Below are 12,893 nucleotides of genomic sequence, written 5' to 3'. Positions count from 1 at the left end.
CCTTCAAAAACAAGTCCTAGTCGGAATGAGTGGATGAAACAAGACTTCCTTACCAATGCCGTAGCATAGCTATTTTCTTTAGCTGCTCGACAGTGAATGTTCATGGGCTAAAAATGAGCATTTCTGAGGCAAATGTATATTTTTTGTTTGTTTTGCTTTGTTTTGGAGGCGGAGTCTTGCTCTGTTGCCCAGGCTGGAGTGCAGTGGTAGGATCTCGGCTGACTGCAAGCTCCCTCCCGGGTTCACGCCATTCTCCCACCTCAGCCTCCCAAGTAGCTGTGACTACAGGCACCAGCCACCATGCCCAGCTAATTTTTTTGTATTTTTAATAGAGACGGGGTTTCACTGTGTTAGCCAGGCTGGTCTCAATCTCCTGACCTTGTGATCTGGTCGCCTCGGCCTCCCAAAGTGCTGGGATTACAGGTGTGAGCAAATGTTTTTTAAAATTAATATTATCAAAGAGTTAATCTTATAATTTGCCAGTGTTGTTGACAGAGGAGTCATTCTGGCTGGGTTAGTATGGGGGGTTTCATTTTAAGCGATGCATAAATAGTTTCTTTGCAGCTTGTGCCTTGGTTTAGATCACTTTCAGAAACCATAAAAAAGAAAAAAAACACATTTATTTTTTTATTTTTATTTTTATTTTTTTACTTTTATTTATTTATTTATTTTTTTGAGACGGAGCCTATATCTGTCACCCAGGATGTAGTGCAGTGGTGTGATCTCAACTCACTGCAACCTCCGCCTCCCGGGTTCACTCCATTCTTCTGGCGAGTAGCTGGGACTACAGGCGCCTGCCACAACTAATTTTTGTGGTTTTGGTAGAGACAGGAGTTTCACCGGGTTAGCCAGGATGGTCTCAATCTCCTGATCTCATGATCTGCCCGCCTCGGCCTCCCAAAGTGCTGGGATTACAGGCGTGAGCCACTGCGCCTGGCCAAAAAAACAAAAAAAAACAAAAAAAAAACCACATTTCTTTTGAAATGAAAAAAGAAATTCCTCATGTGTTAACAGTTTAAAGTGTTCTATAGATATACTCCGACTGGGGAGGAAGTTGCTTTTTGGCAAGAGTATTTCTTTTCTTCTTCTTTTTTTTTTTTTCTTTTGAGAGAGAGTCTTGCTCTTGCTCTTGTCACCCAGGCTGGAGTGCAGTGGCGTGATCTCGGCTCACTGCAGCCTCTGCCTCCTAGGTTCAGGTGATTCTCTTGCCTCAGCCTCTTGAGTAGGTAGCATTACAGGCACATGCCACTATGCCAGGCTAATTTTTTATTTTTAGTAGAGACGGGGTTTCACCATGTTGGTCAGGTTGGTCTTGAACTCCTGACCTTGTGGTCTGCCTGCCTGGGCCTCCCAAAGTGCTGGGATTACAGGCGTGAGCCACAGTGCCCGGCCTGGCAAGAGGTATTTCAAACTATCTGTTTAGATTGTGTACTCCTTACTTTGAAAGAAGAAGACATGCCTGTAACTTTTTTTCCCCATGTTAAGAATCTTTAGCATGCATTTCTCTCTAAAGGTGACCATGGGTTCTAATTTTGATACTGAGAAGCTATGACTCCTTAAAGGTTTTCTTGGTTCTAATTCAGTTACTGACCAGCTGAATCTTGGCCCTCGTGCTCTTTGAGTTTGTGTGTGATTATCTGTCGGATAAGACCGTGGGCTAGACGGTCTCTCAGCTTCCGTTCAACTCTAACAATTCCAGTATTTTCCATGTTGAGTATCCTTTAATCAGTGTTTCCTGTATTTTTTCATTGCCACTTAATGTATTCTCCTTCAGAGGCATGGTGCATACAATTTCATGGATCTTTCTACACTAATAGTAGTACTATGGGAATTCTGAACACCACAGCATGGACATTTAATATTTCAGAGTGTGATTATTATTAGAATGTATTTTTCCATAAAAACATAGAATTTATAAATAACATTTCATGGAAGGATAACAAAAGATGGACTAATTTGATTCTGATTGAGTCAAATGGAAAGGGAAATAGGAGAAAATTTCTATTCAGAAGGCTTTATGTCATGTATATCAATATCATATTGAACATGAGGCTATTATTGGCCATTTTACCTTTTATCTATTATGGTATGTATATGTACTCACAGTACTAAAAAAGATGTCACCAAGTCAAATGAAACTGCATTCTTACTTTTGTTCCCTATCAGTGCTGGAATTCTGCATAATTATCCCATTTAGGTGGCTCTCCCATTCCTCAGTTCAGCCCTAGCCTTTGACATATTATATAATATATTAAATACTACACACCCCAGTTCACATCTACTTTTGCCTCAAAGGCTCCCATCCCTAATTGTATCTATCTGTCGACCTCCAGCCTGTCCTTAATACCTCCTCTATGAGACCTTCCCCTCCCATCCCACCTGGGTGGGATTTGTCCCTCGTGAACATGTGTAGCACTTTCCACCCTTCTCACGACATTGAGAAACATTAAGATATTCTTGGTGTGCTATAGAGAATGAACAAACTATTTCTGATTTTACTTCCTTGACCTCAGAAATGATACTGTTTTGTACCCATTCTTTCTCCAGATAACGAAGCTGAAAATAGACAGCAATCCTTTTGCCAAAGGATTCCGGGATTCCTCCAGGCTCACTGACATTGAGAGGTAATGAGAATTTTCTGTTTACTTTCTTGTTCAGATAAGATCAAGAGAAGAGGGAGTTTGTAACAACACACTCCTTTCGACACCAGAGAATCATAACCTTACTATGTATAGTCTTCTATTCTCTGTGCCCCATTCCTGGTACATATGCAACTGCTTAAGTCTGACAGCTACTGTGACTGGATCTATTATATGCTTAATTTCTGAGTGAAATAGTTTCTTTGGTCAGGACATTTATTCTACTATAAAAAATAGGGCTTTGTTGTTATTAAAGACTTAGTGCTCTTGATATTCTTAAGCTTCATGTCTCAATGAGTGGCAGTCTGTAGAGAAACAGAACCGTGATAGCCTTTTACCTTCCCAAGTAGATATATTTGCTAACACAAAGAGTGTAAGGGTAGTTTGGAATTTTAAAACAAGGAGATGTAATTTAGTTCAAGGTCACATAATTTTACCAATATAGTAGACTGCTTATATTTAATAGGAGAGACATCAGGCAGGCCTCAGGACCTCTAAGAAGACAAGTGAAATCATGTGCCTGTAACTTACCCTACTTTTTACTCAATTAAAATGGTTCATGCAGTTTGAGACCATTGAGGTGATAAGTAATTACTATATGGAGATACATATTTTGCCCAGTGTGAACGTCAAAAATTGTTTTTCAAAGAGAAGACTTTTAAACCTGACTGATTATTTGTACTTCTTAAACACACTAATTCTTTTATGTGGCCCAATGTCTTGGTTGACCAGGGAAGTTCCCTAGCCACCAGAACCACTGATTTACATTATCTCTACATCTTTGTGTAATTTCCCTACTAACTGCTGCACATTTCTGCTGCACTCTTTGTTACCCACATAGCCACATCTCCTGACCTCAGCACTTCTGTCTAACCTATCTTGGCAACTCAAATTAAGAGATAATTACGTATTTTAACAACCCCTGTCTCAGCCTTCCTAAGCCTTCCCAAATGGCAGAATGTGAGGTGGAGGTTTGATTTAGGGGAACAGCCTTAGAGGCTCAGTGGGGAAACAGAGGAGCTAGCAGGAGAGGCTGAATGTTGGGCAGGAACTATGGGATTTGAGCAGAAAAGAAAGATTAAATAGTTGGAGAACTTGACAAGTTGGTTGAAAGTGTTGAGATCAAGAAAAGAAACTTGAGCTTGTGATTGAAAATCCATTGCAAAGTGCAGAGAGAAGGCAAGTGGTAACTCTCAAATTAGGTGGGATACAAGTCACTGAGAATGTGCTACCAGCAGTGGGGGTAACAAAGGAGTCCACTTGCAAAAGGCAACTTCATTTAGGCATGACTTTATTTCCTGTTTCTGAGGGCCAGAAGCCCTGCTGCAGTGGGTTTATGCAGTGGGGATTGTTCTAAGTGAACTTTTTCTCAGTTTTATTCAGGTATGAAGTAAGAATGGAGACAGTGATGCAGTGGGGTGATAGTGATCTGCTTTTATAGTGTGTGTCATATTTTTCTGTCTCAGACCATGGGGGTACGTACGATATATTGGGAGAAAAAAAAGTTAGGGCTTAGAGTCTCACCTCTGCCTTCTCCTGGGTGAGTGACCCTGAAGAAGTCACCAGACTTCCGAGTCTGTTCCCTCATCTAGAAAATGGAAAAAATAACCCTGCTCACCTCAGAGGTTTATTCTGAGAATCAGATAAACTGGCATTTATGACAGCATTTTATAAATCTAAAAATGTAAAATAATTACAAGTTCTTCATCTTGTTATATGAGCATTTCATCTAACAACTTTTATCCCACGTAACTCTATGTTTCATAGTCTTAATAAACTACTCCTAGAGTAAAAATAGCCTTGTAGTTGCACATGGGTTTACAAGATAGGAGGTACTCAGTCTGACTGCTCTTTAGAACGGCAGATTTGATGATGCATGCGGCCACATTTTCCACTTATTGAATAAGCATCCTGATGTGGGAGCACTCACATGTACACAAAGCTAAGTAGCTTTCAATGGTCTGAGGGCAAAGACAGCACTCTTTACATGACTAGCTGAAAGTTTGCAAGATGACCTAAGTAGTGTGAAATTGGCCGAGGTTTTGGATTTCATTTCCAGATATTTAAGTCTGAATTTTTCATAAACAGCCTTTGGGGATGGGACAAATCAGATCAATTGATCTTTAGAGACCTAAAGAAATTAAATTAGTCTGGAGTCAGTTACTGCACTAAACCATCTAGTAATTGAATTGCTCCTTGTAACTGATTGAAAACAGCCCTATCCTTAACAATATAGGGAGCTTTTCTTTATAAGAGATCTGAGAGAAAAACACATCTTTTTATGACATGATGACAGATATTGCACTTTTCTAACCTAATTGAATATGATGTTATAAATATGTGACCTTAATGATTTCAAGTTTCCTGTTTCAGATTTACAACTTAATGTGTGGGACACCCAAACAAAAATGCCTTTAGGATTGGATCTGTTTGCCTGTACCTCAAAATTCACAGTTTTAATCCTTCTACAGCTACACAAGCTTTTGGGATACTCTTAAAGGTGTTTTAGTTTTCTTGCTCTAATCTTATTAGGTTCCATTGAGGTACTTGAATGTCTCATTTTGTGTGTAGCCTTACTCTTCAGGGACATCGTCTTTCTCATTTCTAAAAGAAAACCCACCTCACTGGCAAAAATAGAAAGTATTTTCATTACTGCTTTGTAATATACCTACCATGGTCAACCAGGAAGCAAACCAAAAGCCCAAAGGGATATCTTTATATAATCTAATGTCTAGTTTCTCAGATTGGGGAAACAATTATTGGCTGGTTTCATATAATAAGCTTTAGACAGTCATTTTGTGTTTCTTTTTTGGGGGGAGGTGCGGTTAACTTCGTCCAGTACACTTCTGAGAAAGGAAAAATAACTGGGAGGAGTTATCTATGTTGTATTCAAAATTAAGTTTCTTTCATTAATTTTTTTCTTTCTACTAAAAGAGTTTGTGTGCATTGCCAAAAAATCAGAAAATATGGACAAGTAAGAAAAAGAGCATAAAAAAGCAGTGAAACCCCATTTTCTTAGAGATGACCGCTGGCAAAACCCATTATATATTCTTTCAGATACTTTCTTATGCATGTGTGAACATTTACTTCCTTTAAAGTTTATCTTGCCAACTATATTATTTTTAATTTTCCCCCTTAATATAAATAGATATATATCTGCAGTATACTTTTTATTGGCTTTCTAATTTTCCATTATGTGCTGTAATTTATTTGACTAATCCTATGCATTAGTTATTTAGGTTTCTGATTTTTCGCTGTCACAAATAGTGCCAGGAGGAAAATACGTATCTTTATACATCTTCTTAATTATTACCGTAAGATAAATATCCACAAAATTAAAATGCTGAGTCAAAGGATTTTTTTTTAAATCATAGTATTATTGTTAATTGTTAAAAAATTTGGAAAAAGAACCCAAATATTCAATAATAGGAGAATGGTTTAATAAACTTCATAGCCATGCAATAGAGGTTTTAGAAATTGTGGTAAAATATATATAACATAAAATTGACCATTTTAACCATTTTAAAGTGTACAATTCAGTGACATTAAGTACATTCATGATGTCGCAAAACCATCACTGCTATCCGTTTCCAGAATGTTTTCATCATCCCAAATAGAAACTCTGTACTCATTAAAGTAACTTCCAATTTACTGTCCCTTTGAGGCCCTGGTAATCTGTATCCTACTTTCTGCATCTATGAATTTATCTAGTCTGGGTACCTCATATAAGTGGAAAGATGTATAGTCATGAGTCACTTAACAGGAGGGCTGCTTTCTGAGAAATGCATTGTTTGGAGATTTTGTCATTGTGAAAACATCATAGAGTGTATTTACACAAACCCAGATGGTACAGCCTACTACACACGTAGGCTATTTGGTATGGCCTATTGATCCTAGACTACAAACCGTACTGTGTTGCATGTTACTGTACTGAATACTGCAGGCAGCTGTAATGCAAGGGTAGGTATTTATGAACCTAAACATTAAAAAGGCATAGTAAAAATACAGTATAAAACATAAAAAGTGGTACACCTGTATAGGGCACTCACCATGAATGGAGCTGAAGGTCTGGAATTTGCACTGGGTGAGTGGTCAGTGAATACGAAGGCCTAGGACATTACCGTACACTACTGTAGACTTTATAAACACTGTACACTTAGGCTATACCAAATTTATAAAGAATATTTTTCTTTAAGGATAAATTCACCTTAGCTTATTGTAACTGTTTTACTTTCTAAACTTTTTAACTTTTTGACTCTCCTGTAAGAGATTAGCTTAAAACATACACATTGTACAACTGTACAAAAACATTTTTCTTTATATCCCTATTCTGTAAGTTATTTCAATTTTTTTTTTTTTTTTTTTTTTTTTTTTTTTTTTACTTTCTAAACATTTTTATTAAAACCTAAGACATCATCAGACACAGCAGGCCTACCGTGGGTCAGGATAATCAATATCACTGTCTTACACCTCCACATGTTCTGTCACTGAACGTCTTCAGGGGCAATAACACACATCTCCTGTAATGATAATGCTTTCTTCTGGAATACCTGCCAGGGGATCTGCCTGAGACTGTTTCACAGTTAACTTTTTTTTTTTTTTTGATAAGTAGAAGGAGTACACCGTGAAATAATTATAAAAATTATAGCATAGTACATATACAAACCAGTAACATCATTGTTATCACTATCAAGTATGATGTACTTTATACAAACGTGTGAGTAACGTGTTATGCTGCTGCATTATGATGGCTGTGATGTCACTAGGTGATAGACGTTTTTCAGCTCCATTCTGATGTTAGGGGACCACTGTCATATACATGGAATGTTGTGAGCTGAAACATTGTTATGTGGCACATGACTGTATGTGTTTTTAAGGCATTTTATGCATACTGCCAAGTTTCCTTCAGGAAAGGTTGTTCACAGCAGTTACCCATTCCTTTATGCCTTTGTCAGACATGATCATCGTCTTTTCATCTTTGCCAGTTTCATAGGTGAACATTTGTATTTTCTCCTGGGAATTGGCCTGTTTATGTCCTTAGGTCTTTTTTTTTTTTTTTTTTTTTTGGATTGTTCACCTTGTTCTCTAAATGAGCTATAAAAGCTACTTATGTATCAAGGGTATTAGTATTTTATTGTTCATGTATGTTGGAATCATTTTACCAGTTTGAAAATTAGCTTTTTATTTATGCTTTTGGTACATAGATGGTTTTATCACCAATCTGTTGCTCTCGTTCTTTGATTTCTATCCTAGAAAACTTTTCTCACTCCAAAATAATAAAAACATTTACTATAGATTTTCTAATCACCTTACTGCTTTTTAGTTTTTCATTTAAACCTTTGACTTGTGTAGTATTTATTTTGGTGAACATTATAAAATAGACATATAACTTTATGTTTTTACAAGTGGCCTGAATACTATGAATATGTATTGACTAATGTATTCATTTCCCACTTATTTTTCACTCTCCCTTTGTCATATGCTGTACCAAATTCTTATGCATATTAGTTCTTACAGTCTGTTTGTTGAGCTGCCAGTATGATATTGTTGTAATTTTCTTAAATTGTAAATACTTGATATTTAAATATCTGATATGGCAAATTCCAATCTTTTTTTACTTGTCATTTAAAAAATTTCTTGATAGTCTTTGATCTTTATGCTTCCAGTCTTTGAAATCCTTTTGTCAGGTTTTCTACATAAATGTTATGGGAATTTAGCTTAGACTTGTGTTGAATTTATATAACAACCTGGGAGGGAAAATTGATATCTTAACAGTGATATCAGTATTCAAAGACACAAATTCCTATTCTCATCTATGAATATGTAATATGTTTGTCCTCTTTCTGAAATCTCCTGTGTTATGTAGCAGTTTGCCATTTTCGAGTTTGTAAGTTCTGCACAGATGTTCTTAGGCACACATCTAGGCCTATGATAGCTGCTCTGTCTGATACAATAGCTGCTGGCCACAGGTGGCTAGTGAGGATGTGAAATACACTGTTAAGTGTGGCAAACACACAAACAGGTTAGCTAACTACCAAAAATCACTAAAATTTGAAGACTCAATATGAAAAAAAATCATTTAAAAATATCAATTAGATATATTGTAATAATAATTTGGGTTATTGTGTTTTAATATAAAATGTATTTTTAATATATATTTTTTAATGTGGCAACTGGGCTTATCTAAAATTACATATGTGACTCACATTACATTTTCATTGGAAAACACTAGAGAGATTTTTTGGAGGTGCTTACTTTTGTAAATAGAATTTTAAATTAGAAATCTGCCTAATTTAGTCTGCAAAAAGCTGTTGATTCCTATGTGTCTGGCATTCTGCCATTTTACTGAACTTAAAAAATCAGTTTTAATAAATTTTCATTTTAGTCTCTTGTGTTTTCTAGTTAAATTGCTATCTCATTTGCAAAAATTATGATTTTATCTCTTCCTTTCTAATAGTTATACTTTAAAAATCTTTTTCTTGTTTTATTACACTGATTAAAATTTCTGGGACGCCATTGAAAGATAATAATAGTTGGCATTTTTGTCTTGTTCTTGATTCATTATGTATGGTTTTTGGTGGCTGTTGGTTTCAGAAGAATATTCTTTATTATACCAAAGCAATAACTTTCATACCTAAGTTAATGATTTTTATCTTAACATTAATTGAATTTATACTAAATGATCTTTTAACATCTATTGAGATTATTTCCTTTTCTAAAATTTTAAATGACATTATAATATAGTCATATTGTCTATGTTGAACCATCCTTATATTCCTGCCTGGATTTTTATCTGTTTTCTTAAGTTACTGGATTTAAACTACTTATATTTTATTTAAGACCTTTTGTATCAGTCTCAAAACAATTATTTGATTTTGTACCTTCTCTTGTCAGTTTTTGGTATTGGTTTCTGCTAATTTGTTCAAATTAATTGAAATATTTTCCTTCCTTTTATTGTCAGAATCAGTTTGAATAGCAAAGAAATGATCATTTACCTGAAGATTTTATAATCTTGTCCATAAATTCACCTGGGTGCAGTATTCTTTTGGGGAATACTACTTTAACAACTTTCTTAGTCTGTTCCATTGTTTATTGGTCAAATATGTGTTAATATCTGTCCCACGTAATTGTTTTTGTCTCAAGTTCTACTTTAATCTTATATGGCTACCCTTTTTAAATTTTTGCTTTCTTTTGTTTACCCTTTAATTTTTAAAAATCTATAGGACTACAGCAATATTCTCTCTCTCATCAATATCCTGTCATTTTCATTAAGAAGAAACAACCCTTTCTTGACCCCTTTGTCTTTTGAATTGCTGACTTTCCCAGTTATCCACTCCTTAAAGTTCCTCAGAAAAAGTTTTGTATGTTCGCTTTTCCCATTTTTTCCCTCCCTTTCTGTCTTCTACTCTGCCTCTGAGACATTCATCCCCACTACCCTCTAGTCCACCCTTGTCAAAGTCACCAGTGACCTCCTCGTTGCTAAACCCAGTGGTCAGTTCTCAGACCTCATCTTCCTTGGCCTGTCAGCAGCCCTTGGCACAGTTGTTCATTCTCCCCTCTTTCCTTTCTGGGCTTCCTAGACCACTCAGTCTTCTGTTTTTTATTCCACTTCATTTACCATGCTTTCTGTACGTCCCTCATTGATTCTTCCTCATCTCCTTCGTCTGTAAACACCATGTGTTCCAGACCTTAGTCCTTGTACTTCTCAGTCTACATCTGGTCTCTGGGTGCTGTGTCTTGGTTTTATGCCTTTAAGTACCATGATATGCTGATGACTATTGAACTTACATTTCTGGTTCTGGTCTCTCCAGATTCAAATATCTGACTGGCTATTGCTTTTACTTTTCCCTGTCCCCCTAAGAGCACCTCAGATTTCACATACCTATACCTGGCTGCCTAACCACACTCCTCCACACCACCTCTTCCCTTACTGTTCCCATCGTAGCTGCTCATAACCGCATCCTTCTCAGTGTTCTGGCCAAAAAACTTGGAGTCATCTTTGACTCTTCTTTTTCTCATATTTTACACATCCAAACAATTAACTCATCTTGTCAACTAATCCTTCTAGTCCAGAGGAGTCCAACTACTTACTGTCTTCACTGCTACCACTCTGATCTAGGCCACTGTCCTTTCTTTCCTAGATTATTACATTAATTTTCTAACTGATCTCTCCGCCTCCACTCTTATTGGCCTTCATTCAATATTGGCCTTATTTTTATTCAATACAGCCATCAGAATAATCTTCCCAAAGAAAGGAAATTTGATCACATCACTCATACTCAGAGCCCTCCAATTCCTCACCTTTTAATTTAGAGTACAATCTAAAGTCCAGACAAGGTCTCAAAGGTTCTGTAGAATCTACCCCACCTGTCCCAGTTACCTCTCTGAACTCTACTCTCCCCTGCTTGCTGGCTTCACCACACAGACCTGCTTACATCTCTTGAATATGGCGAGGCCTGTCCCAGCCCAAGGGTCTTTAACCTTCCTACTGGATTGTGCTGCCCTGCATATCTGAATGGTCAAAGCCTTTGTATTTTGTTTCCTAACCATATCCCCAGATCCCAGAATGGTGTCTGGCACACAGTGAGCATCCAAATATTTGTTGAGTGAGTGAATGATGTGTCTTTATAAAAACAGCATACAGAGTAGCTGTATTTTTAAAGTCTTATCTAAGGGTCTTTATTTTTCAATAGAAAAACTTAACCCAGCTTCAAGCATTATGACAACTGATATTTTTGGTGGTGTTTCTTTGAACCGTTTCTGCTTTCTGTTTAATATAGCTATTGGCTTTAGTTTTTATTTATTTTTTCTGTCTTTTGTTATATTTATCGAGTTTTCTTCCCTTTATTATTAACAATAATGGCCAACACTCACATGTGCCATGTGTCAGATAATGGGCTATATATATATATATTATTTCAAAAAAAATCATCTAACAAAGAAACTATTATTCTTATTTTGTAGATGAGATCATGAAAACTTCAAGATGCTAATAATTTATCTAAATTCACATGATTTGTGATAGCTGAACCTTAAACCCAGTTTAGTTAATCTGAAACCAAAATCTTTTCTCTAATGTTCACTATATTCCTTTTTAATAATTATTGCCCTTAAATTCTAATAGAACATCATTGTAAAATTGATATTTCTCAATTTCTTTTTTGCCAAGAATTAAAGTATATGTTTTGTTATCCTATCAAATAGGATACTACTCCTCCCTTAGCCAGTAATTTTTGTTTAAATAATCTGGGACTTAAAATCAGATTTTTAGCCCTTGGTCTTTCTTATCATCTTTCTTAAATTATTTTCTTAATGAACATCAGGATTGTGATAGATTAGCCGCAATTATTTTAAATTTACTTGCAGGCATATTCATTGTTTACTGCTCATTTCTTCTCTACTCTCTTCAATTATTGGAATTGTGTTCGGACTTTATTGTCAGTTGTTGGTAAACATTGAGTAATTGGTTGAGGAATGATATAAGTGGGTCATCTTCTTTATGAGTTCTTGCATAACTGAGAGGCTCCATTGCCATTATGTATGAACCTGACTAGAGCCACAGTCCTTTTGCCTAGAACTCTTTCAACCTTCCTTTTAAGTATTGTTATCTAGTTTTGAAGTACTGTGGAATAAAAGATACCAAACCCATTGTCTTTCTCCGTTGGAAACTTACTTTTTCTTCTCTGTCTGGATAAAATGTTTCTAGAACGTTTTCTCAATCTTTGAAATTCAGAAATTGTGTCAGTATCTGTTCAGTTGTAGTTTTTTTTATTAGTATTTAAATATAATTGAGCCTTTTCAATTGAAAATTCAAGTCTTAATTGATCTCAGGGAAATTTTCTTCTTTTCTTTTTCTTTTGATATTTCTCTTTTTTTTTTTTTCTTGCCAAGACTGAAAGTGTGTATTTTGTTGTCCTATACAATAGGAAATAGAGATTTTTTTTGTACTTCTCCTCCCTCAACAAATCATTTTTGCTTAAATAATCTTGGACTTCGAATTTTATTCATTGGTCTTTCTTATCATCCTTTAGAAATTATCTTCTTAATGTTAATGTAAACGTATGTTGCATCTCCTTAATCTATGCCCCATTTATCTTCTCTCTTTAGATTTTTACTCGGAATTTTGGGAGAACTTCTTATATCTTCTAATTTGCTGATTCTGTTTTCTGCAGCATCTAATATTCTGTCTTCTGCCTTTACCGAGTTCCTTTAAAATGTGAGAATTACTGTTGTGTTATTTCTAAGTGTAATTTT

General features: G+C 35.7%; 1 protein-coding gene across 1 annotated transcript in view; it reads left to right on the top strand.

The window, feature by feature from the left end:
• Window positions 1–12,893, top strand: part of LOC105475859 (T-box transcription factor 20) — a 58,397-nt gene that overhangs the window by 20,475 nt on the left and 25,029 nt on the right. The window contains exon 6 of the mRNA XM_011731408.3: window positions 2,548–2,624. Within this exon, the coding sequence (XP_011729710.2) occupies window positions 2,548–2,624 (77 nt within the window). The remainder of the gene's footprint in view (window positions 1–2,547; window positions 2,625–12,893) is intronic.

This window comes from Macaca nemestrina, chromosome 4 (assembly GCF_043159975.1).
Source record: "Macaca nemestrina isolate mMacNem1 chromosome 4, mMacNem.hap1, whole genome shotgun sequence".
NCBI lineage: Eukaryota > Metazoa > Chordata > Mammalia > Primates > Cercopithecidae > Macaca > Macaca nemestrina.
The sequence above is the reverse complement of the archived record's forward strand: the minus strand, read 5'-3'. Positions and strand labels throughout refer to the sequence as shown.